This window comes from Girardinichthys multiradiatus, chromosome 4 (genome assembly GCF_021462225.1).
Source record: "Girardinichthys multiradiatus isolate DD_20200921_A chromosome 4, DD_fGirMul_XY1, whole genome shotgun sequence".
Taxonomy (NCBI): Eukaryota; Metazoa; Chordata; class Actinopteri; order Cyprinodontiformes; family Goodeidae; genus Girardinichthys; species Girardinichthys multiradiatus.
The window spans coordinates 43,285,156-43,312,849 of NC_061797.1; the positions used below are offsets into that span (position 1 = coordinate 43,285,156).

General features: G+C 39.2%; 1 protein-coding gene across 2 annotated transcripts in view; it reads left to right on the top strand.

Annotated features, from left to right (window-relative positions):
• Nucleotides 1-27,694, top strand: part of nav2a (neuron navigator 2a) — a 129,995-nt gene that overhangs the window by 38,440 nt on the left and 63,861 nt on the right. Inside the window, exons 4-11 of one of the 2 annotated variants that reach the window (XM_047364021.1) lie at nucleotides 10,868-10,940; nucleotides 11,037-11,280; nucleotides 15,052-15,185; nucleotides 23,108-24,305; nucleotides 26,100-26,209; nucleotides 26,292-26,400; nucleotides 27,251-27,307; nucleotides 27,347-27,682. In XM_047364021.1, coding sequence (XP_047219977.1) covers nucleotides 10,868-10,940; nucleotides 11,037-11,280; nucleotides 15,052-15,185; nucleotides 23,108-24,305; nucleotides 26,100-26,209; nucleotides 26,292-26,400; nucleotides 27,251-27,307; nucleotides 27,347-27,682 — 2,261 coding nt within the window. Of the gene's footprint in view, nucleotides 1-10,867; nucleotides 10,941-11,036; nucleotides 11,281-15,051; nucleotides 15,186-23,107; nucleotides 24,306-26,099; nucleotides 26,210-26,291; nucleotides 26,401-27,250; nucleotides 27,308-27,346; nucleotides 27,683-27,694 lie in introns of those variants that run through there. The other variant, XM_047364020.1, reaches the window with a different exon arrangement.

Sequence of the window (27,694 nt, forward strand, 5' to 3'; positions counted from 1 at the left end):
ATTAATGGACTACATTATTGTGGTTTGTTCATTTGTTCAGAGGATTTTGTTTTTCAATAGCAGCCCTTGATCAACTCAACTCCTCATAACTATTATGTTGGATAATTAGCTCAGAATCATTTGTATACCATCATCTGAGCCAAAATACCTGTAGAAAATAACTACATATAATTATTTGTTTCAGCTATTTCCATTTACTGGTGTTTTTAATACAACACTGCATGCTTGTCAGATATGAAAGTTATAAAAAAATAAAAAACAACTACATGTTATTATGAGAATGTCTAGTATTCATTTGTGGTTTCTCCTCAAGTAACGGTAAATGCAGCTACTCCCACTTCTGTGCAATACAAAAATAATAATGATAGCAATAATGAAACAGCAGCAGCTCTGGCCTTTAAAACTAAAAGCATAGGGCTCAGTATGATTTACTGCATGTCATAAAAATCTCTTCTTAACGTTTAATGCTCTTCTTTCAACATTTTGCTTCAGTTTGAAGCAATGAATCATTCTATGATGTAGAACTAATTACAGCTGGTTGGATTTAACTTACAATTTACCCGTTGTAACTCCCCAGAGCAACGGGTCTGCTAGCATGTTGCGTTTTATGTTGTTACTACATTTTCTGATCTTCGTCCTTTCATCCCGTATGTAAACATCCACAGAAACAGTCCTACTTAGCATTTTTTCCACATTTCTAAGATAGCATAGCTGGAAGCATCTCAGAAGGTGTTAGGATTTCGTGCACTTCACTCACACATGTACACAGTTTCATTGACTGCAAACAGGTGTTATTAGAAGAGCATAATATACCAAATTTTAGTAAGCGCCTGTTTTGGTGTTTAAAAACTGAACACAATGCAGGAACACAAAACATGGGAAAAACTCTGCTTTATTGCACAAGGCAGTACACTTGATCACCCTGTTAATCTCCGCAGCAAGCAGGGCCACCTGGACAGCACAGGGTAAAGTGAACACTCAGCACTGACCAGGAAAAAAAAGCGATATATATCTTGTTTTGAGCACAACTAATATATTTTTTTTCCAAGAACTTGTGCCACTCTCAATCTAATGGCACCATCAGCAGAGAGCCTTGTTGGCAATGAGCTGCCTTTACTAGAACTAGTATTGGTGCTTTAAAACCACAGAAGGATGAAAGTCAGTGAGCCAAAGTTATTTCAGTGCAAGTATACATTTATTTTGTTTGGTCTTAAAAAAGGAGGACTGAAAGGGTCTTGCTCAAACCAGTGCATGCCAGCCTTAACCACATGCTGTTTTAATCTGAAATTTCCTCCTTCCCAATAATTCTTTGGTTCTTAGGCACCTTTTCCTTTAGCATTACAAATATAGCTCCCCTTTACAGAAAATCTTCAAAAGTCATTAAAAAAACTAATTTCATCTATGACATTGTCTTGGATATTCATAGACTGTGTGTGAATTGTTTAATTTATAGTAGATATCAAGATCTGCTTTGAATTTGCTTTTATGTGCTCGGTTTCTGAATTTATGTGGGCATTATTGGATCTCTGGGCATAATCTCGGTATTTTCATCAGCTTTCAAGTAAACTCAAAGCAGTCAGTCTGTGCTGAGGGCCGGTGCAAATGCAGTCATTATGCAAATGTCTGCTTTGTGAATTGTAGTGCTGTCAAAACAAACACACTCAGGACCATAGAATTTTTTTGTCAGCCGTGTTGGAGAAACTCCACATTATTTTATTGCTTTAAACTCCCAAAGCTTTCGAAACTGCATCCAATTACCACCACTTAACTTAACCCCGGCCTCTAAATAAATAAACCTGGAAAAACAAACTCCATTGGTGTGAGAAACTGTAGCACCCTCACCCTGCAGTCATCGATTAGCATGCTGCCTGTACAGTCCAGAATGAGTGGCTGTTTTTACAACTGTCATGTCCTTGTTAAAAGGCTGCCCATTGCTGGGTCATTGCTATACCACCCAGTTTGGGTTTGTGTTTGTCGTGTGTTGGTTTAATCCAGAGTAATGGTGTGTATTTCTCACTAAACTGTGAAAACCACACAGGATGCCACAGGGGGGCACACAAATATTGAAACATCTGCAAACTTGTCTGAGTATCCATGCTGAAGCTGCAGTCTTCAAAGTGATCCAGACCTTTCTTGCAGTGAGATGTACGAAAAAAGAGTTTAGGACCAGGGGAGCTTTTTGGGTTGTTTTAAACGCTAATAACATGTTTGCTAGACTGGTTTGATCTGCCTTTTTTGCTGCTGTCAGAACAGTGTGAGCTGAAATGGGATACTGACAGCTACCTGAGTAAAAACCAGCAGGACCAGGTATTTAATGGGCTATTCTACCTGTGTGTACTTGTTTAAAATTGCAACTGACAATAGGGCTTCCCTGTGTAAAAAAAAAAAAAAAAAAAAACTTTTCCCAGGTTTCACACTGAAATGCAGTTTGATTTAAAATTGAAACACCGCAAAATGCTCAGCAACACTTCAATGGATTTTCTTTTTAGTGACAGGTGAGTTTTGTTGTTTTCTAGATTTTTGTCCGTGATTTGGTTATTCTTCAGCTGGCTGACATGTGTGTGAGACAGTCTTCTGATATTTTATGCTGTCCTAAAAATATGAAAACAGTATTTTTCCGCTGTGAATTGGGAGAAAAAGGACTGTTGAGACAGTGTTATGTCAGTTTTCCATTTGCAAAAATGTTGACATTGATGTATAAAGAAAAGGTTGATATTTATGTCACCTTCAGGCTCACCTAACACAAAGACTTGTGCATGGCTTGGTTTTGAGATCCCACACATTTGTACATGCTACTACAGTTTTACAAGTGCTATGGTAAAGATGCATCAGTCTGAATTTTCTGGTCAATCTCTCACCTCCAATTTTTGTAAAGGTAAGACTTGCTGATACCAGTGTTTGCCAAGTCCAATTTTTCCTTAATAACTATAATATATATAACTATAATATTTACAGGTCAAAATATTTTTCTTAGCCTTCCTGCATTGAGTTGTTGATAATTATTTCTATTTCAGGTGACATCACTCTGTGAGAGAAAAGGCAGTCATATTAAATCAGGGACCCCTAAAGAATGTATTCCTGAGCTAAACTCCGATTGTCAGAAGCCTGCCAGCATTTCCGAATGGCAGAAGTTGAACGCTCAAAAGAGTAACACTTTGCTGTATTCTGTGCAGCCTTCCTGTTTTCTGCTGTGAGTTTTGCTCTTTTACTCTCAAATGAAATGCCTTGCTGTGCCTTGAACAGGTGTTATCATTGACAGCACATTTTATTTTTGCCTCATTCAGTCTTTTGAATAAAATGTAATAAATTTCAGTCACATTTTAGCGATCCACAATCTTTTCCATTTTAGTCTAGTTTGATTGTTCTTCAAGTACCAGCAGGCAGGAGAGCTCCTGGGAACTTCAGTATGTTTCTTATAATAACATTAAGATGACAGTAAAAGTGTTTCCATTCGTCATGTAAAATGTTGCCATATGTCAGTTCTTTTCTTCCTGGTGTGGATTATTCTTTCTATTTCAGTCCGAGACCATCTCTATACTGACTTGGGGGAAGAATCTCCACAGGATACCTATTACTTATTAGGATTATGTCTCATTGGCTAGTTTGTAACTTGTGCCCCCTTTCCTTACAGCTATAATTTGATCTGAATTTAATAGACCTCATCTCCTTCCAATATTTTAGTCTAATTTTTATTTGTTCATAAAATGTCTATTAATTTCTAATAGTTATAATCATTCTAAATACATTGTATCTAATTCTCGTAAGTAAAAAAGGCTGCTGATGAAATATTTTCAGCACACATTATTTGTAAAATGTACAATGTATTTTCTTTTAGATAGTTTCTTAAATCAATGGCTTCATTTTTCAACAGCTGAAAATAGCTTTGAGTGTTCTTCACTCAACACTGTCAACCAGGATTCACTCCAGAATGTTTTCAGTGTTGCCTGGTGGTTCCTTTACTTAGTTTTTTTAGGTATACGACCAGCAATTCAACGGTCAGAACCGATCAAGCTAAAAATTACCCTATTCTCTTCAGCAGTAGACTTCTTACTGCCTTTCTTGGCAACAGGTTTTGTGTAGAGGTCAGAGTTTTTCAAGGCGCTTGGAACATGCGGATAATTGAACTGCACAAACATTTAATGTAAAATCACAAACGTGTCAGTTTAAAAAACATAATTAGAAAATGCAAAATAGATATTGAGTGTTTAAATGGAGATTGTGTGGGAACCTTGGATAGAAAAATCTCCAGCCCAGTCACCAGATTAGAGCTAAGGTGATCACAAGAAAACCAGAATAATTTGCTGTGGTTTTCGATCGCTGCACACAAAAAATAAAGCACCTGCAGAAATGCATTAAATAACAGGCTGAACCTGGGACGCATACCATCAAGACTGAGTTTAAATGAGCACACTTTGAGTGCACACATCATCAACTGAATACCCACAAAATAAATGTTTCTACTGTGGTGCAGTATACATAACCACATCAGATAAGCAGAAATTATGTTCACCATCATTATGCTATGTATAAATCCCTTTAAACACTCTAATATGACAATCAATTATAGTATGATACAACAAATGATTTTGAATTATTCTTTGACTTGTCTGATTTTGGTGGTACTGAAAAATAAATCCAAATCCTTGGAGTGAGGGCAGGAAAAATAATCACATGGCTTCTCTTGACTTGCATGACTGTCGCTGTACTTGTCTTTCCTCATCTCTCACTCTCTCACTCAGTACTTCTGGCTGCTCTTCAAAATTAAATGAACATTTTAAATAATCTATACTTTTAAAGTTGTTTACAGATCGTCATTAGTGAGGCACAAAGTAATCTAAGAGCATAGTCTGCTGGTGTGTTTTGTGCTGTTAAATTGTACCTGAAGGTTCTCGCTCTGACTTTACTCCTGCTGTCCACCACCTCCTTGACAACAGGAGCTCTTGCAGCTCTAGTGCTGTTCACTGTACTGACACTGCTTTCTTCAGCACCTTGGTAAAGAAAAATCCAAAATCCACCCATAATTTCCCATCTATTCAAATTCACTAATTGACTATTTTTATGCATTGGCAAAATTCATACAACAACAAATATTATTTTTTTTATTTCAACGGGATGTTACCTGGTCAAATAAAGTTAAATTCAATAAAAGATTTAAATTTTTATATAATTTATTTGTAAAAGTATAGGTATGTAAAATGTTGCTCTTGCTCCATTTTACATAGTCTACCTATCCAGCGTGCAGTCTGCTGTGTATCTCTGCCCTGCTGTCAGACAGCCTTTGAAAAAGAGAGTGATGTGTCTGTCTTTTTCCTATCGCTACTGGTGTCTGTGGGAGTTTCTGCCAGACAGATACCCGAGTGAGCCGCATAAACAGCAATGTTTTTTAAGCATGACCCAAACCAAACCCTTGGTTCCGCCCCTCTTGCTGAGCGGGCCAGGCCAGCAGCTAGGCCCCCAGATAGTGTCCCGGTGCTCCAGATGGCAAAGTCCACCCCTGGGCTGAACACAGAAACTGCAGCAAAAACTTTTGCCTGTGGTCTGGTTTTCTTAAGAATGGAGCAGATTCAGGGATGTATGGATTTTATTTAATTGTTACTGACTTTCTAAGTTTTCTCTCCTTATTTACAGTTTATTTACTGTTTATAAAGATGAGAGGAGAAGTAGTAGTTTGTAGCAATTGTCTTTTTTTGTTAAGATCACATTAAATCTACCAAACCAATTATCCTGGTGTACTGTGGATTGTTAAAGACGTGGTGAAAAGAGCAATGCCGCTGGCTGCAGATGCACTTAGTTTTCTTTTTTTTTCTTTTTTTTTTTAAGTAAGTCATCTGATGCACAAACAGTTGATCAAGTCATAGCATATCAAACAGTGCAGACAGAATTTCCCTCCAGGAATCTGAGAAAAGCATGGCCTTTAAACACAAAGACATGTTTTCAGGCGTATTCTAAAACAGAAAGCAAACTATTCATTAAAAACCAAAACATTAGAATAACAATCATTAATACATTGTAACTTCTAGAGAAACAATTGTACCTTTATCTTTAAAAATATTTTTAAAACTGTGTCATCTAACAACCTAAAACTTCAATGTATAAAAACGATGTGATTTTTAGCATTTCCTTTACAATACTCCGCAGCCACAGGTGGTTCTACAGTTTCAGCGCCAAATATTTTGGGATGTGACTCCATCATGTTTGCATATCTGGCAGTTGAAGGGCCTTTACCATTCTTCTTTGCAACATAGCTCAAGCGCCATTGAATTAAATAGTGTGTCTGTAAATATCAGTTTTAAAGTCTTGCCACACTTTTTGCTGTTTGGAATTGGTTCCAGACTGGGCCATTCATTCCCTATGCCTGATAAAGCAAAACATCCCAGACCAGGATGCTGTGACCACTATGTTTCATCATGGGTGACAGACTGTTAGCTTTGTATAAAGCCTAAATGTCCAGTGCTGGTCCCATCTGGATGCAACACCTTCTTTACACCTTTGCTGTGAACCCATGGGTCATGACATACTAATTTGTATAGCTTTCTCTTCAAATGGCTTTCTTCTTGGCTGTCCTCCATAAAGGCTAGATTTGTGAAATGCACAGCATGTTGTTTTCCTTTTGACCAAATCATTCACATGAGCTGTGGATTTCTGCAGCTCCTGCAGAGTTACCAATGGTGTTTTGGTTGCTTCTCTCCTCATTGCCATCATGTTCTCATTGCCATAATTAGTTTTGGAGGACGGTCATGTATTTTCTTTTTCAGTGCTCCATGAGATGCTCAAAGCTTGGAATACCTTTTTAAACATCACTACAGCTTTGTCTGACCTGTCTGCTGTGTTCCTTGGTCTTCATGATGCTTCATGATGTTTATTTCTTGATGGCCATTAACAAATCTCTGAGGCCTTCACAGAGCAGTGTTTGTAATCAGATTAAATTACATAGCTGGACTCTATTTGCTAATTAGGTGACTTCTGATGGAATTTACTTGTTCTGGCTTTCATTTAGGGGTATCTATGTAAAAAGGGTGGTGAATGCAAAAGCACAACGAACATTTAAGATTTTTTATTTTTTAAAACCATTTATACTCTTGTTTCCTCTTCACAAATATGGGGCATGAAAACATACAATCTTTGCTGAGATTCTACAAGACCAAAAACTTCACAAGAGAAAGCACAAAGAGAAAGCAGTGATGTTAAGACTTAAAAAATATCTGAGCAAACCTAGAAATACCCATTCATCCAACCATAATGAGAGGTCTACCTCTCTCCCTCTCTCTCAAGCTCAACCTTTCCCTCTTTCTCTCTCTCTACACACACACACACACACACACAACAATAGCGGCCCTGTGACGGGAGGAAGTGTTTGTTTAGAGGGCTGTCGGCCGGCCGGTCTGCTGCTGCCTGGAACCGGAGCGGGCGGTGACAGAAGCCAGCCCTGTGGCAGGAAGTCGGGCCAAAGCAGCGCTCACACTCCTCAGACACATCTGACACTGAGGCAGGTGCAAGAGGAGCTGCCTTATATATCAGCAGGGATTTGTTGATGGTGGAAACTTCTTTCTTGTTTAGAGGTATTTCACTTGTGTTTTGTAGTTTTTAGTCCTTCAATTTGCTCTTCTGTATCTTTATTTTGCAACACTTTTAGTCTGTTTATAATGATGCCATTTTTGTCTGTAAAAAATGACACAAACCTCATTTAGGGATTTTCTGGTGGTTTGGGGAAGTTTTTATAATGCTGTTACAACATGTATTAGTAATCCTTTAACTAATGGTTTAGTCATTTGCTTTATAAGGAGTGGTGACAAATAGATACTTGGGCACAATGATGTGGCCTCATTAACTTCTCATGTTTTAACTCCTGAAAATCAGAAACAAACAGCTTTAACAAATACACACAAGTTTTCTTCTGCAGATGTGGACTCTGAGTCAAATGAAGATGATTTTGGTAGTTTTGTAGAATATTTGAATCCCTGAATGAAGTTCCTGTGGCAGCTCTGTGTTCTTGTTCCTAGAGGTTTTAAATAGCAAGAGGTTTCAACCCCCCTGAGAGGTGTGGTTGGGGTTCATCTCAGCAGGATAGGCCTGGCATTTATGATGGGACTCCCTCAGAGGCGTGTTTTCTGAAGGCGGCTGCTATGTAGGCTCCAACTTTAATCGAGAATTAAGGGGCAGCACAAGAGTGGTTAAGTCCACAAAGTGAGGTTTTGGATTCAGGGTATTAAAGAAAGACTGAGTTAGAGGGGGGGCTCAAAGAGGGATATTTTTAGGGAGCTTGTGGTATTCAGAGAAGGCCGTAGTCTGCATTCTGGCTGTTATAGTGTGCTATGCTGGGTCACCTAGAAAGACGGCATATGTCCGCCCTACTGACAGCTGTTTGTAAGGTCAGAGGTCACAGAAATGTTAGCGGGGGGCATTTTCAACTCAATCAGCGAAGACGATTCAGTTGACCAGTTCTTATGCCAATAAAGCATAGAAAGGGTTTGATGCTTTAATTTAACAATGGTTGGCTTCACATTTGATGAGGTTCATAAACAGCACTACATTTCACGCAACAGAGCTTTTTTAATGGCTACGTTTCTAGCTTCCTGTAGCATCAAGGTGTTCTAGTAGTAGTTAGGCATTAGAGACGTGCGATTTTCAAGGTATACCTTGAGTAACGCAAAACTTTAAAACAGAAAATGCGGTGAGAACGTATGCCTTATCACTGGTACACTCCCATGTCTGGCGGTACTGCTAGCCTGTTGGTAAAAATTAAGAACGTGTTCAGGTTCAGCATTTTAATTGTTGTCCAGTGCTGCAGCTAACAGCATTTTTCTTATTATCTGATATGTTTTTTGATGCTGCTAGCGTGTTGGGTTTAAGTGTCATATCCTTCAGTCACCATAAGGAGCCGTTTGTGTGCAGCCCTGGCATTCCATCACTTCCTGCTCTCACAGATTTAGTATTTGTTGTGATTGATAAATATTTTGTACTTTTTTAGCCATAATTGTTAGCTAATTAACTGATTGATAATTGGGTTGGGAATATAGCATGTGATCTGTCTTGTTGGGTTTAGTTTTGTTTGTTTTTTTACCTACTGTTGATGCAACATTTTAGGTTGAAGATGCAACTCTAATGAAGAATAGTTGTCTTAAGCCAGGAGTATAGCAACATGTCTAACCATGATAAATCCTTCAATGGTATATTCAGAAAACTTTTAAAATGAATATAACCTACTTGTACATGAATGTATTGCAATGTAAATGTTGTACTGGTGCTTTTATAAAATGAGTTTGCTTACATAAAAAGATTGCACTGAACAAGAAAGAACAATGATAACATGGGAATAAGCTTAGCTTGGTTGATGTATCTTTAACTTTGTAGTACACTCCTGGAATATCTACAGTCTTTATTTATACATTCAAATTGTGAAAAATGAAAAAAATCCCTTTTTCCCTTCAGCTTCTCACCTCACAGCTGGACGCTTCCCAACAGGAGAACCATGGTGGGAACTGTAGGTCAGGCTATATTTAGTTGCTGCATATTAAGAGTAATCATGTCATTAATCGCTAGATAAATGGTACCCAACTGCCTTTTGCCCACACCCGGCAGAGTTAATAAAGGCCATAGTTTGTGTTTTACTTTTTAAATCGCTTTGAGGATTTCTGGCCCAGTTTTTTGGTTCCCTTTTCTGTAAAAAAGATTTATAGCCACTCTTATTTGTTAAGAGTTTAATGTTCCAGTTTTTGCTAACTTCCAGATATTTAGCATGTTTTAACCTTTCTGTTTATTTATGACTATTTGTGTAACCAGTTCTATAATGTATTGCTAATCTGAGATTATCATATCTACCTAGTTGGTACCTTCGGCATGTATATGTAACATAAGAGGGGAGTGTTTGTGCCATTTTAATATCTTTTATGCTTCACCCGTTGTGTTTAATCATTGCCTACAACCTTTGATCATTCTCATTTAATGACTTGTTTTATATGGTTTACTTTATAATCACGTGACCCAGTCATCAGATTCTGGGCATAATGGGTCAGTCGATCTCTTAACAAAGCCAGTCTGCCTTTCAAATCCTCCTGTAGTCCAGTGAAAGCTCAGCAGTCTGCTCAGGTTGCCAGGGCTGCTGTCATAGCAACTGTGCTGCTATAGATGGTTTGTTTTAGATTAACTCTGCTGACTAAGGTATGTTTGGTTTAACCTAGGCCATCAAAATAAGTCTTTATGCACCATGCAACACCTAATTAAGACAAATGCTGCACAATAAGATCTCCAACCTCATTCCTAGTAAGTGGGCTGTCAGTCAGATTCGCTGCTAACAAGTTTGGTTTAATTAGCACATATAGAGGATTTGAGGAACTTGGTGATTTCATGTGCATCTTTATGTAGCTCATAAAGACCATATTATAGCATAGGCAGTCTATTTGTATGTTTATGGGCTATCTTGCCCTTGTATAACCAAGTAAGAACTTTGTCAACTGAAAGTTGGGGCTATTTCCAGTTTCCCTCCTGGACCTGTTACCTGAATGCATGAATGGAATAAAATGTGGATAATGTATGTTTACTGATTGGAAATAAATAGAAGAAGAAGTCAGTAAATAAGTCAATAAATAGCAACTCACTTCTCTTATGCTATCCTGTCAGCAGTTGCTAAATATTGAATATTTCCATTCCATATGTTTTCATCATGATTTTTAATGATCTGGCAAACTTTTCAAAGCAGGGTGGGCTGCAAACTTACTTCTTTAAACAATATATGTTTGTTTTCAATTTGAGTAATGCCTCAAATACATGCAAAGACATAGCAGCCTCACCTGGTTCCTCACATTAAAGATGCAAATCAGAATGTAAAAATGAAGTTTGTTGACTTACTCTTGTGTCTTTATCTCACCAGATTGAGAACATAGATACTTGTCTAAGTTTCCTGGCAGCTAAGGGAGTGAACATTCACGGTCTGTCTGCAGAAGGTAAGCTGGACAAATGCAGGACTTTACTAATTCTACACTTCATATATAAAGGCTCGATAGAACCATATTTTTTTGTTTTCTCTGTCTGGTCCTCAGAGATTCGGAATGGGAATCTGAAAGCAATTCTTGGACTCTTCTTTAGCTTATCCCGCTACAAACAGCAGCAACAGCAGGTTCAGCGGCAAAACTCCCAGCCCGCTCTTCCACCGACGGCACAAACCCAGAACACACACTCTTCCCTCAGCCAGCAGAGCAGCGCTCCGGCACAGCTCAGCCACTCTCCGCATGGGACTCCTGCCCCCACAGCGCAGAAAGCAGCACAGGCCGAAATGCAGTCCAGGTGAGCCTTGTTGGCAAAATCTATGCAGCTTAACCATGAGACAGAGTGGATGAATCTGTCTGTTTCACTTTCTGTTTCAGCTGTTAAAATCCATCATTTTGACATTTCTACCTTCTTGCTCACATTCCATATCATTTAAATTCTAAATCTAAACCTTCTCTCCTTGTCCTCTTCCGTATCTCCTGTCTCTTTTCTTCTCCTCTAGGGATGCTTGTCAGAGTAAACTTCTCAAGTTTTCCATTGGTCAGAAAAAGAGCTCTAGGTCAGCTTCTCTTGCACTTGCGATTTCTTGCCCCTTCGTTTCTTTCCTCCACCACACCTCCTATGCTGACCCCTTTCCTGGAATTAGACAGCTATAAATTGTCCCTAATCAAAAATAACTTTTCTTTTGAACTTTAATGAGGCTTGTGTTGCTTCTTTCTCTGTGATTAAGGGCAATCTCTACTATGTGCACAATCAATAATGCATAAGTGATAGTGCTCAGCAGATAAGAACTAAAGCTCCTGGCTCCACTTTCAGACGTTTCTTGTCTGTTTCTGGCATCACGCCTCATTTGACAGGCCTGCTAAATGGGCTGTAAAAGACCTTTAGATAACCCTTAAGTAAGTAAGTGTGTGTGGGTTGGTTTTCTTGACAAGAACATGCCCCATATAATGTGACATTAATAATTAACACAGAATCTGCAGCAGGAAGTGTGTGTTTGAAGTGATGCGTGACAGAAACGTGCCTTCGTTCTGTTTTATTTAGTTCTGTTGACAATATCCCAGTTTTTCAGCATGTATTGTATTCTAATGTAATAACTTACCTTGAAACTGAGTTGAAGACAGTTTTGCATGCAGCCCTTCCCAGATTTTGATTTGCTGCACCTGCACCCCTACAAAGACACAAGCGCACCTACGAAGTGATGCAATGCCTCCATCGTCTGATGAACATGTGTAACTACACTGTGAAGAGTTGGGACGCAATTGCTGTAGTATTTTAACAGACTTGGTTATTTGAAAATTTGTATATTGTTTTTGTTTGCTTTAATTAAAAATGGCCCAAAAATTTTTTTTATGATGATATAATTAGATGATCTTCTAAAGCACTGCAGATGCAACTTTTAATTAACCATCCTTCGAGTAGTATAGCCAGTATGTTTTTGTCATAAAAAGATGAAAAAAAAAACAATTTCAGTTACACTTATCAGGCATAGCATTATGACCGCTGAACATTTTGACAAGTGAATACCACCAATTATCTCTTCATTATGACACCTGTTTGTGGGTGGAATATATATTAGGCAGCAACTGAATATTTTTTTCAACATGTCAGTAGCAAGAAAAATGGACAAATGTAGAGATTTGAGTGAGTGTGACCATGCCTAGCCAGCTGTCTCAGAGCATCTCTTGTGAGCTGTTTCCAGTCTTCAGTGATCAGTATTTATCATAAAGTGATTCAAGGAAGGAGCAGTGGTGAACCTGTGACATTTATGGGGTAGCCACCAGTCGATGCACGTGGAGAACAAAGGCTGGCCCTAGTGGCTGATCCAACAGATGTGCTAAGGAAGATGTTGCTGGTTCTGATTGAAAGGTGTCAGAATAAAAAGCGGGTTGCAGTTTGCTGTGTATGGGCCCAGGCCATTCAGGGTGCCCATGCTGACACCTGTCCAAAACCATAACACCTATAATGGACCTGTGAGGATGAAAACTAGAGCACAGAGGCATAGACGAAGGTGGTCTTGTTAAAGAATCAAGTCTTCTTCTACATCATCTGGATTATTGGGTGTGTGCGTGCTGCTTACGCTGGAGAAAAACTGTCGCCAGGAGGCACTTTCAGAAGAAGGCGAGCTGGTGGAAGCTGTGGTGCTTTGGGCAACGATCTGCTGGGAAGCTACATGTCATCCATTTAGATGTTACTTTGACACATACCACCTAACTTAGCATTGTTACAGGCAACGTAGACCCGTTAGGATAATGTGCAATGTCACAAAGCAAAAATGGTTCAGAAATGGCATGAGGAGATAATTTTAAGGTTTTCACATGGCCACCAAATTCCCCAGATCTCAATCCAATGATCATTGTATGTCAACTGTTAACAGATCTGCTGTATGGTGCAATTTAAAAGAATGGCTGAGGCAATTGGCCAAGATCGAGAAAAATATCCACAACTCCATGTGTTTCTGGTTGCTGATGGTTAAATACTGCACTCATCCCTCTGAGATGAGAAGACATGACACCTTTGAGCTTTTTTTTTTTGTGCTGATGGTCGGCCTACATCTGATACCTCTATGAGACCTGTATGGTGTGCAATTTATTAATGGTTGAAAATGTTGCAGGGTTGGTGGAATGAGCTATCAGGCTGAATATGGCTTAGGAAGCCAGCAAAACAATTGTTAACAGCTTCATACTGGAAAATGTTACAAACATAATCTGTTTGCTGGTTGATCAGAGCCACATGTGGATGCACTGAAAGTACTTAAGTGTTGTTTTACTATGTTGAAACATAAACATATTTTTCCATTTCTGGTCTGACAGTTGTAGTAACCTTAGAGGGTATAAAGCAAAATGCAATAGCTGTTCTCCTGGGAGAAACACACACAAGCTGCACACTCTTCAACAGAGACTTTAAATCCAGCGAGGAAAAGCATTAGACTGACTGGTCCTGACATAATTGAAAGCTGAATAATCTTAGACTTTCTCCGTCTACATAATGAGGTTAAACCTTCTACTCCGCGGTTCCTGGCCAAACTGTCAGACAAGTGAACAGCCTGCTGGAAATGAGTTCTTATAATATGAACCTGAGCTGAACTCTAATCTGCTTATCACCATTCTCCTCTCAGTCTCTAAGAACAATGATGATGATGTTGCCACTAGTGAATTAGCTTTTTATTAACATTTATTAACACCTGTTGGCCACAGCATGGTTAGATTACAGCTTGATATACAGACCTCTCTAAAGACAACAGATCGACTTTCAACATGGAATCATTCTGTCATACCGGTCCTTGGGTCTTAGATGTTTGTGATAAAGTATTTTGTCTAATCCATGTGGGGAAGTAAAGGAGCAGTACATAAAATCTGGAGCTTGAAATCAGATGTACCTGTCTTCATTAGATTACTGTAAACGTACAAAGCAAAACTAAAAACCAAAGAAGAACTGTGATACAAGCCAGACATTCATGTTTGTTCTAATTTTCAGTCCTTGTTAGATAAAGCCTGATAAGACACAACTCCCATAGCCTCACTGATCTTCAGTGTGGTTACTTAATATCAGTAGAAGCTGCAGTTTGTCGCTGAACCGGAAAACAGAAAGGAAGCGTGTTTTTCAGGAAGTCAGTGCAATTGGCAGATCAGAAAACTTAATATTAGCTTGTAGATTGTAGCCTCATAAATTTCCTGAACCTGAAATTTTAAAACTGGAGAAGACAAAGTTATCTTGTGGGATTTATTGATATATGTGCTTAATAATAATAATGATAGCCAAATTGTTTCCAATTCATAGTTGTCTTTATGAATCATAATTTGTCAGACACATCTGTCTAACTGATTAAGTATAGCTCTTTCTGTGTTTTTTTTTTCTATCTTTTTCTGGGAAATTGAACAATTCTTCGTTCTAAACCTGTTCTAACCTGTGTCATGTGAAAAAGTCCTTTTTGTGTTAAATCAAGCCAGCCTTAACATTTTATAGCTACCTTGTGGAAGCTTAAATGTCTGGCCTATTTACTCCCCCTCTACACCCCTTTCCCTAGTTTTGTCTTTTTTTACCCTGATCTCGTCTTCTGTTCATCAGACTTCCTGGCCCGGCAACGAGGGTGTCCACTGCTGGCAGTGACATCCCTCCCAGAAGCTCGGTCAGCGCTGCTGGGAACAGACGCAGTCAGGGCTGCGGTGACAAGACCAAAGCAAGTTTACATTTGAACAAAGGTAGGCCTGAGAAACTTCACATAGACTGCCATACTTTTTGCTATAGATAGTCAGACAAGCACCTTCACATACAGTTTTTGGTGGTGATCTCACAGACATTTAATTCGTTGAAATTGCACAAGCTGTTGCCTACATTTAATTAATATTTTAATTATCTTACTCTGAACCATAACTTGACATCATTTATATGTTGTTATTACTCTTTGCCCTTGATCTCTGGGCTCTTTGTTGTGTTGCATTTTGACTAACTCTGCTGTTTACATAAATCTTGTGTACAGATGTTGAATTGGCCATCTTGCTCTTCTAAGACTGGAGCCCAGTTTGCAGAAGTGTTTGAGTGTGTGACAACATTTTCACCTTATAACTCAAAATGGAGTTTTTATACACAACCCAATAAATACTAAAACAAAAGAATATTCTTCCAGTCCAACAAAAAAGCTTTCCATAAATCTTCACCTAAAAGGTTCAAAGTAAAAAAACTATCCCCATAACTGTGCTTTTGTAGGATAAATTTCTTCCTGCGTAATCTGAATTTACCCTGGGAGAAGCAGTGGATATGAAGAGGATCAAAGTGCGGCCCCAAAACACCTACCCTGGTTCTGAGAAAGGTTTCTTGAATTGGAGCATGCTTAGTTCAATCTGAGATTGATCATAAGTGCAGGGTATTTGCATCAGGATTGGTCATTCAGTCTGCTACAATGGTCTAACAAGTATTTATTTTATTTGCTTAGTTTTTCCAAGCAGCATTCATTTTAAATTATTAAACCAGAATAGGAAATCTACCCACTTTAAAAGCAAGTGCAGTTAACAGACGATCCGCTTAAAACCTGTGTGCAAAACAAGGTATTGTACTTCTGCGTTCCCTCTAGCTCCAGGGAAAGGATGATTTAAACAAAACTATGAATTTGATATTTGAGATTAGGTTTTCTCTCTGCTGTATGTTTGTATTAGTGTCTTAATTTTATTCCAATCCTGGTATTTGGGAGTAGATAAAATAAAAATGTTGCTTGATGCAGCCTTTGTGACCATTCAGTGGATCCGACCTTTATATGGACTTTGTTAGTGTCCAGTCTAAACTCATTACCCTGCATTACACAGAAACGTTTGACCGAGAGTTGTCATTGTGTTAAACAGTGCCAGATTAACAGAGTCCAACACTGTGAAATGCACTGTTGCCAGTTACTTTGATGAGTGCCTCTACCCGAGATGGGGGCTTTTGCTGCTGTATACTGGGAGATCTCATGCATTTGTACAAGGTTATAGTCAGATCAGTAAAAAGAGCTCTGCAGAATCCGACATTAAGGGGATGCAGAGAACCTTTTAATTGATTCTTTATTTGCTATGATTAACTTTGCATTAAATCATGGTTTGTTTTAGAAGTGGTGCAATTGTTTTTTTCAGTAACATATTCTGTTCATTTGAAGTTGAATATTAGATCCATCAGTAGAGACTATTTTTGTTCATGTCTAATAAGGCAATGATATTTTGCTGAATGACTTCTCATTAATGCTAAATAAAGGGAACTTTTGTGCATAAAAGTTGCAGTAAATAGTGTTGGTTTCTTGTGAACACTTGTATGAAGGGGGCTATCAGCTGATGGATGAAGCATGAAGGAAGCAGCTGATCTTAATTACTGGAAAAAATATTTGTAGTTCATTCTTGGGTCAACAGGAAAAGCACTGTGAAAATAAATGAGAAAATGTCTAAGATACTCCAAGAAGTAAAGATTGTTTTATAAATTTCCACAGAGTGTGTATAGTTGACACCAGTTAGAGTGTAGAAAGCTCTAGAAATCATTGTAGGTCCCTAAAAGTGGAGAACAACCATTTATGCAATTATAGCTGGAAGTCTTTTGGGGGGTTGCCCTAACCACAGTGATATCCAAACCTTTTGCTACATGGGCCAGTATCAAAAAGTAGAAAATATGGCCACATACGGTCCTCGGGGTGCACTTTGGACCCCCCTGCTCTACTGGCTTTGCACATTTAGAGAAATAAAGCCTCAGACCGGGTATTCCAGTAATTTCCTTCATTTAGCTACATCCGTCTTTCTATTATCTCTGGTTAGCTTCCCTTTCCTTGCGGAAGTAAAGCAAACCCTCAGCATGATCCTGCCACCACCATGGTTCGCCTTTTGTGAGAATGACATGTTCAAGGTGTTGTGCAGTTTTAGTTTTGCAGTATACATCACAGTTTGCATTTAGGTCAAAAAGTTACTTTTTGCTCTCATTTGACCTAAACGCATTTCACATTTCCTCTGTCCTGTACATGGTTTGTAGCAAGTTGCAAATGGAACTTCTTATTATTTTCTTTCAGCGTGTCTTTCTTCTTCTGTGGGGTCCACATTTGTGGAGTGCAGACTTTAACCTTGAGCTTTGATCTTTGACCTGGTGTGTTTTTTGGTTTGCATGATGCACTTGGTTTTATTTAAGGTTACTGTGGAAAGCGAAGCTAAATCCAACCATTGTGTTGACTTATAAAAAATAAATAAAACACAAACGTTTTTGTTGTAACATGACAAAATGTAAAACATTTCAAGATGTATGAATACTTTTGAAAGGCTCTGCCTGTATTAAAATGACCACAGAACCCTTGCCCTTCTCTGTCTCCAAACTCCTCCCTCATAATGTCTTTGGACTACACTCCTCCTCCCTCCTGGCTTCTCTCCCTGGATGTCTGGACACAGTTTGGGTCTCTTCCCTCCTATGCTGTCCATCTACTTTTTTCTTTACTTTACTTTCCTGCTTGATGTCTGCAGCACCAACAAGGTTTGTCGTCTATAACTTGTAAACCACCTTCTGGTAGAAACCGTAATAGTTCTTTTGACATATTTATATGATTTATTTTAAATATTGTTATAAAGATATTGTCAGATATAGTTTCATTTAGCTAATTTCTAATAGTATCTTTTTTACTGATTTTGTAATAGCAGTTTCTAACTTTTAATTTTACATGCATGTATAAAACATTGCTACTGCAGTTTCAGATGTTCAGAGACATTCATGCTGCATCTGCTATGAGGCCAGAGCTGTTTTGTGTCAGTGCCTGTGACACCAGAAGTAAGTCATGTTACCAGGCAGAGCCACAGTACAGGACCACTTCTGAATGTCCTCTTCTGCTCTGTGTTAATATGAGCTGACAGAATCTGGGTGTTCACTAATTTACACTGAACCGAGAGAGCAGGGGGCACCTGTGGTTGTGTTTGTGCATGTTTCTGTGTGGAGTTTGGATGTCTGCTGCTTTTATTGAATGAATAGCTTTCTGGTGAGCTATAGCGTCACTGTTTGAGTTTATTCATGTGGAGAACATTTAAAAAGTAAAAAAAACTCCTCACAAAAGCTCCCTGTCCCTCTTGCTTTTCGAAGCACAATGAGTGAGGAGCAAGAGGGATGCCTTCTGAAATCAGACCGTGATAAGTAAGCAAACACCTGCAGGCTCAAAATGAAGTGGCAATGAATGGGTCAGTAAATAAAAAAAAAAAAGGTGTCCCCTTCTCTGTGCAGAATATTAAGCCTCCCTGTCGGTTAACAGGACACGTTTTGGTCTGGACAAACTATATGCAATGATGATTTTTATTATGGCCGATAAAGCTTACCACCCGGAGAGGGCAACAGGTCAAGTCAACGGAAAATAAGTGCTAAGACACCTGTTTTGTTTATAAGGTAAGCCAGGGGTGTTAACCTCCAGTCATCAGGGCCCGATGCCCTGCAGCATTTTGATGCATTCTTGTTCCAACACACCTGAAACAGTTGGCTTATTTATCTCCTCTACAAAGTCCTGCTCATAGCTTGAATATTTGATGGGACAAGCTTGCACAACACATATTCCAGTTTGAGTGTGGGCGTGTGTGTGTTTGTATCTATGTATATGCAAGTGATTTGTACCTGAGTTGGGCAGTAATTTGGTGGCTTGTTTTTTGAAAGCTTGACATCTTGTGACTGGTGCAATCATGAGAAGAGCTGTCAGGCTTTTGATCTGAGTCATATAAGACATATCAGCGGATGCCACCTTTATTACATTTACAGCTTGTTTTCCATCTTGCACAGCTCTGCTAACTGCTTTTGCTTCAGTTTCAGGCCCTACAGATTATATAGTTCCAACCGTTTCTGTTTAACGTGACAGGCATGCTCAGACATGTCTGCATGCACTGTTCGAGTGTTGACACTGTATGAAATTGCAGTTCTTTCCTCTGTTCCAGACAGACTTGAACACATACATATTCAAAGAGCCACGAGTGTAAAAGCCATAAAAAGAGCTTTAAACTCCATTCTGTGTGATTCCTTGAGAGGCTTTTATATTATCACGATGCTCTGAGAAGAGAAGGCAACTAGACTGAGCCAGAATTAGAGGATGTTCAGACATATAGGAGGTAGAAAAATTGGGTGGTCTGTTTTTGCTTTTAATCACTAATGGCTGCAGCAATTAAGCAGTTAAGTCAAACACTCAAATACTTTCAGCATGTTTCCTGAATCAGCCAGCCCAACAACCAACATGAACAACTGTGATCAGTGTAATTTCCGGATTTAGCCTAAGGCTGCAGAGGGTCGTTTTATTAGTGACCCGTTCGCTAAACCAGCTAAGAAATAATTTGTTTATTTTGGAGGGAAACTGCTTCCTTCTGTGCTTTCTTGCAGGTAATTGAAAGCAACAAACATGTAAAAGTAGAAAATCTAAGGATATGAATATTGGCATGAGCCATGTGTTCATCTAGCCTATAGAATAAAGTTAACATGTTTTTTTTTTGTCCAGTACCATTCATACAAAAAGGTAATTCAAAGGGCTTTACAGGAAAATTAAAGAACAAAGGCAAAAAAATCCATTAAAAGAACAATAGAAAAAAATGAAGCATCACAGAAGAGAGTCAGTAAAATGCTGATTTAAAAACAAAAATAGCCAAGGAACGATAAGAATGAACTGAAAATACTTTGACCTTTATAGGAAAGCTCCAGTAAACAGTATTTTGATTTCCCATTTGAAGGAGCGTACCTTCTAGTAGAAGAAACTTCTAGATTTATTATTAGTAGTCCTGGTCTGCCTGTAGATCTGAAGTAATTTTGCAGCGTACCAGACAATCCCATCCATGTTCCAGTCTTTTAATCACTATGTTATAATTGAATGTGTCAAAGCAGCACTGGGATCCATTAATAGTAAGTACTGAGACAAAAGTTTCAGATGGATCACTGTTGAATGTAAGTCATTTGAAAAATTACATTTCGTAAATATTTCATCAGAAAACAAAGAATGTAAACAAAAAAAAATAATATTTTCTCCAACTACTGGGTCTTGACCTGGCATCCTAACTGGAACATGTAATTCCTGTTAATTTGGTCCAGTCATGTCAGAAACCAGCTGGCTCCAAGTCAAAAGCATTTCCATGCCCTATGTGTCTCTCTCTCCGTTCCTTTCTGACCCAAAATCCAAATTGACCCAATTCTGTGAAAGCACAGACCTTACTGCTGGCCCACATCAAAGTTTCATTCACCCCAAACCTGAACTGCATGCCCCACCATTCTCCCACTCCACTCAATATGGTTCCCATCTTATTCAGCTACCACCAATAGGAATCCAGCTATTAGAAACCTGACCCACTTTGTTAATAGCTAACTACTAGCACATCTAATTGGGCCCTAATTACTTCCTAATGGCTGCTTTGTTCCATGCTGCTCACACTAAATGCTAAAGAGGATGAGAAAGTGAAAGCTGCTTTGTGAGTGCCAGTTTCCAATTAGGACATGAAAGGCCTGGAAACATAAATAGACGATACTGATGAAAATGGGTATACAATAAGTGTGATTCCTTAACACTATGTATAAATGCTGAACATTTGTCATGATGTAAATTAAACAATACAGTTTAAAATATTGTATGATGTTCTATCTTAAATAAAATGTAATTCATAAAAGTGATGATTTTTCCTGTGTTCTTAGCCAGAAGGTTCCCTATTCTTTTTATTCAAATTCAAATAATCTTATTCATTCATTTTTGATGCCATGTACCATTGTGCAGCATTATCCTATATTAAAAATGTTCCTGAAACAAGCAGATTTGTGTGGGGAAGGACCTGTAAAACAATTCTGTGCATTATGGATTGTGCTTAAAAAACAAAATCCCTCCTCACATCTTCATAAAACCCTCACTCAAACACATTCCTATATAATAGCTAAGTGCAAAGTGAGTTATTTTAGATAACATTGTAAAAAAATGCAGTTACCTGACATTTGCTCATTTGCAATGTTTGGCTTAAGCCAGAGTTGGGTAACAACATGTATCAGTCAGGACAAGGCAGGACAAGGCATAAAATCCCACAGCATTATAAATATATCATGGCAATGTGAAAATAGTCATCGGTTACTGGAAAAGTAAGGGACATTAGTGACATTACAAAAGCTGCAGGAATGTCTGACCAATACTGGTTTTATTAAACATGGTCTCCTGGATTCTCTGTCTTTCTGGACTGAGGTGTAGGGTGGCAAGACAGAAGCCTTTTTCTTTCAAAGACAATAGATTCAAATAAAACTTTGGTCAGATGAAACCAAAACTTTAAATTTTGGTCCACAACACCGAAAACTATGTATAAGCACAATGCCCACAGTGGAACATGGTGGTGGCAGCATCAGGCTGTGGGATAACTTTTCTTTAGATAGAAATTAGTGATGATGCATGGAATCATCAAATGGTCCAAGCAAACATCTATGTCAACACAAGAATGTGCTCACCAGAAAAAAATGGAAGTTTTGAAATGGCCTAAACGGGTTCCAGAACCACGTCCGTCGCGTCAACTGAAGAGGGCTTTGGACAAGGGATCACCTCACAAATTTATAGATTTGGAGAACTTTTGCAAGGTATAGTGGGCATACTTTGACAACTCAAAATATAACAGTTAACATGTGTGACATTAAAACGTGCAAACATTTTTAATCATTGTTTCCCCTTTTACATCACCAAAATTTTACTTTTTATACGAGGGTCTGTACACTTTTTTTAAACATAGCAAATGTAAAATATAAACGGCCTACACAAAGCATATCTTATTTCCAGTTGTATTCAGATAACCGAACAAATACGTAGATCGTGTAAAACAAAACAACTGCTGAAAGACTTAAACTAAGTATGTTGTCTGTATGTGTGCTCATGCAAAGTAAAGAGAGTTGGGGGTGATCTATTGCAACTAAAGTGTAAAGATATAGTCCACCCAGTCCTCCTTGCACAGGCCCTCTCTCTCTGGCAGTTGGTGTTTGAATATTCAAATGTTATTGGTTGGAGCTGTGTTGCTGGGAGCAGTGATCTGCATGCAAACTGACAACCTCAGAAGCCCTCAGGATACTCTTATTTACAGACAGGCTGCAACTTTCACCAGTAGGATTCTCTTTTTCCTCCTCCAGTTCCTGGTAAGTTTGCTCATTGAGTCACATGGTGTAGATGTACACTGAGAGTTTCTAAATGGATGCAGGATCTCACCACACTGAGGTGTTGCAAGATGTGGCTTGTTCTCCTTGTTGAATAATTTGTTTTATTCTGTTTTTATATGTTTTTTTTTCCCAAGGGTGTGTTTATGTAACTAGTCAGTGTTTCTTTGTAGAGCTGAGGGACTCTGACCAAAACCAGCCCATATAAGTCCGAGCCTTATAAGAGCAGCAGAACTGCTTCTTGATATGGCTTACTTGGCAAGGCTTAAAAGCACTTGAGCCTGCTCCTCGCTGTTCTTATAAACAGTTTGTGATGGAGTCCCTTATTGTTATTGCTAAGGTTTCTTTAACAGCTTTGGTGGCTTGCCTGAAACAAACTAATCACAAGTTTATCCCTCAGAACCTTATAAGGTCACTTTGTGTGGGGTCTAAACAGAATAAACACCTGCTTTTTCTTTTATTCTTGGTCTTTCAGCTTCTGCCTTATTGTTTGATAAAATGTCTATTCTTGGTGCAGATTCCTTGGAGGGCATGACCTCACAGCCATCTGTGATGAGTGAGCATGTTCCATCATCTGTAGTGACTGTCGGCTCCTCCACCAGTGCCCTATCTGCTACCTCCCACCTGGTTCCTCCTTCTTCCTCATCCTCCGCTTCAACTGCTATTCCTCAACCCAACAGTAGCAGCAAGCCCTGGAGGAGCAAGTCTATGAGCACCAAGCACACTGCCTCCCAACCCCTTTCATCCACTAGCAACCCAGCCTCTGCAATGCAGTCCAGTAAGCAAGAGAAGGACACATTCTCCAAGGCTGTTTCAACAGCTGAAGCTCCTCAGAAAGCTGTCACTCAGAAATCGATGCTTGAGAAACTTAAGCTCTTTAACAGCAAAGGAGGATCAAAAACTTCCTCGGCAGTGCCCCAGCCAGACACTGTTGCCCCAGTCAGGCAGCCTGGAGCAGCGCATGTGGAGAGATCTGAAACTGGCTCAAACACGGACCCTCTAGAAGAAGAAGATGGTAACCTCCGACCAGGAATAAATGGAACCAGCAATGGGACAACAGCACCCACCACAGTTTCAACAACTGCCAGCAGCCCCAAAATCGCTCTGAGGGGCATTGCCCAACGCACTTTCAGCAGAGCTTTGACTGCCAAGAAAGGTTCTGTGAAAGGCCCGGAAAAGGACAAGGAAAAAGGGAAGGAGAAAGGGAAGGAAATGGGAAAACGCATCCCTGATAGAACAGAGCTGAGGGGGGAGGAGCCTAAGGAGGAAGCAGCGGCATCCGTTCCTGCAGATGTGGATGGGTCACACAAAAAGACCTCCAAAATTGCTAGTTTCATTCCTAAAGGGGGGAAAGTTGCCAAAAAGGAATGTTCCACCCCAGCACATAGTGGAATACCAAAGCCAGGAGGCAAAGCCCCGGGAGCTGGGGGCAAAGCTTCTTCAGTAAAGGAGGCAGGGGAGAGGCCTCGGAGCATGCGGCTAGGGGGAGGTGGACTTGTCATGCACCGTGGACCCCTGGAAAGAGACAGGGACAGCAGGCACTCCAGCTCTACCTCCAGCCTGGCCTCCACAGAAGGAAAGCCCAGCACCGCCCCTGTGGCAGGTTTAGGCACTACACAGAGCACAGCCAGCAACACTGTCAGCGTGCAGCTACCTCAAACGCAACAACTACACAGCCACCCCAACACAGCTACTGTCGCACCCTTCATGTACAGGTAAGAGCCTGGATTGTTCTGTTTTTAAATAACAGTTAATGTTATGAAGTTTTATTAAGTTTTTCTTTTTGGGGTTTGGCTGCTTTTTTTTTTTTTTTCAATTTAAGCTTAATTCTGTCACACAACCTAGATAGCATGTTTTGCAGTTTGAAATTTGACCAGCAGAGGGCAAGCCATGATGTCAAGCCTTTAAGCTATCTGCAGCAGATAAATGATATCTAATAAAACATTTGTTTAGGAAGTAGAAATAAAAACATTTTGCCTGATACTGGACCTGAGATATGCATTATTATTAGTCAGTTTTCTACTTTAAGCTAAGTTTTCATCTATGAGCTATTTGGTAATCAATCTATTGGTGCGAAAATCCTATTGTCCATCTTTTAAATGGTCATTAAACTAACAATGATATATTATACAAAGTCCAAATGCAAATTTTGAGAAAAACCTTCAGAAAGCCTAGAGATCAGAAACAGAGGATTGAAGTCAATGGTGTGTCTAAAATTTGTAAGATTTTTGTTTGTAAATAATAATAACAAAAACAATTTTCCTTTTGCTTTATCCACTTCAATTTTGCCATATTTTGTGTTAATCTATCATTTAAATCCTCACCAAAATACATTAAATTCCAGTGATATACACTGCCGGTCAAAAGCTTTAGAACGCTTATTCTCATTTAATGCTTTTCTTTATGCTTATGACTATTTACATTGTACGTAGGTTCTCACTGAAGGCATCAAAACAGTGAATGAACACATGCAATTATGTAGCAAACAAAAAATTGTAAAATAACTTTACATATGTTTTATATTTTAGATTCCTTAAGGTAGCAGCCCTTTGCTGTGATGACTGAAATATTAATCTTTGGCCGTCTCTCAATGAACCTCTGGGAAGTTCTTTCGAGACTCTTTGGAAAACCATTCCTGGTGAACACCTCATGAAGCCCATGGAGAGAAGGCCAAGAGAGCAAAGCAGTTATCAGAGCAAAGGGTGGCTATTTAGATGTATCTAAAATATAAAAATGTTTAGAGTTATTTCACACTTTTTGTTTACTATATAATTCCATGTGTGTTCATTCAGGTTTTTTTGCCTTTGGTGAATCTAAAACGTAAATACTCATGAAAATAAAGAGACTCATTAAGTGAGAAAGTGTATCTAAAACCTTTGATCGGTAATGTACATTGACGATTTGGTTGTAACAACATAATTCAAGGAGTGTTAATACTACTGCAAGGCACTTTGCAACTTAGAAGGTTTCTCCTTTGTAGTTTGCTTGTTAAATATAATTGCTGCTGATGATTATGTCAACTTAGCCTTCCATAAACCATATACTTACAAAGATGCTGAGAAATCAAATCAAGCTCAAACATTGTTTTCTTGTTAAAACAACATTTATGTAGATTAACCAGTACTAGATTAACCAGTAGCCTAGATGCACAGCAGCAAGAGACTTTAACCGGCCCCCTCATTTGAGTCTGCATTACTCAACAAGGACAAAGTCTGGAGTCAGGCAAAGACCAAAGGCAGCGTATGAGCGAGGCGTTCAAACGTCATTGTCTCTAGCTACAGTGCATTTGCTGTGCTGCATTGATTTATCCTTCAAAGACAAATGTTACTGGAGTCTGAAGCTTAGCAGGCATTCACTTCTTACTGCAGTCACAAGACACAGCAGATTTAAATTCTAATCAGGTTTATCCCTCCTTCGTGACAATTTTCTGAATATTAGGTCCCCACTAACCATAATTCACAACCAATGATTTCCTCACTTTAATCACTTGCACAATTTGTTTACCCTAGAAGCCAAACAGATGGAGAGGGAATGGTAAACTCTGAGAGCAGTTTAATGGGAAGAGGTGGAGACGTTTCCTGCACAAAGACCAGCCAGACCTCCATCGAGGACCTTTCAGGTAGGCAATCTTACAGTATTGCCTGTCTGTTCAGAGTCTATATTTCAAGTCTCTTGATCTTTTTATTTAATGTTTTATTTAGGTGAAGACCAAGAGACAAGACGGCTGCGCTCCGTCAAAAACATCGCAGACTTGCGGCAAAACCTGGAGGAGACCATGTCCAGTCTTCGAGGAACTCAGGTCACACACAGGTAAAATAGAAAAAACTTTCCTTCAATAATGCTTAAATATTACACTACATATAATTACACTATCTCACCTTAACAAAAAAGTGTAAATTAATTTTCATGTTAATCTCTTTGATTTTCGAACCAATCATTATTTTCATGAGTTCATTACAATTCCTTTGGATTTTCCTGCAGTTGTTGTGAGAAATATCTGTATCTAGACTAACATCATGGTGATATCAAAATATCAACAGAGATAATCTGAATTTCCTGTCCAGTTAACCTATGTTTGTGCTGTCAGACATTTTTAGATTGTGTTGCACTGAAAATCAAAACACGAATAACAAAAACAGCTATGGTTGAGTTGTAAACGGAGCAAATCAGGTTTGAGGCAGTGGTTGAACCAGCTCATGGACAGAAGACTGTTTGTTTAGAAGTACTGGTGTAACATCTTTCCTTTTTGGTGGCAGATTTTCACTCAGCTTTGACCTGCTGATCCCAATATTTTGAAGAAAGTACAGTTAATAGCCACTTATAGCTTTCCACCTCCTCTGCTGTTAGTTTTAAACACCTCACTGATATTGAAAATAGCCACATTGGGATCTCTGTCACACAAGAACAGTTGCCACACTAAAACCTGTTGTTGTCAGTGTGACCTGAGGGATAAAAATCTGATATGAGTTTTTGACTTATCAGTCACAGCTGACCAAAAGCCTATTTCTTGATGCTGTTTTGCCAATGAAATGCCACACCTGTGCACTCAATTACCTTAGCTGAGTTACTTCTTCCTTTCCATTCCCTAAGCTGTACAAAATTACTTAATTATTAAGTTGTTTATATTCAAAACTATTTTTTTTTTCTCTTTCTGTATTAGTACTCTGGAAACCACTTTCGATGGCAGTGTCACAACAGACAGCAGCAGTGGTGGTGGGTCCTCCAACAACAACAGTAGTAGCGGCGGTGTGAGCAGTCGAAGCATCCTCAGCCTTACTTCTGCCCGCTCCTCGCTGTCACCATGGCGACTGGGACAGTCCAGCCCTCGTCTGCAGGCAGGTGATGCCCCTTCTGTGGGAAATGGTTACAGCAGCCGGGTGGCTGGTGGCGGGCCGGGAGGACGCTACTTGTACCCCGGGCACCTGCGGAGACAGTTGGCCGGCAGGGGAGGAGCTCTGTGCAGCGTGGAACTTGGAGACAGGGCTGGAGAGGAACTGGAGCAGGAAGGCACCGCCATGGAGGTCACTGGATACATGAGTGATGGAGATGTGCTGAGCAAGCATGTTGTGCGCACTGATGACGTCACCAGTGGGTAGGTGGATGC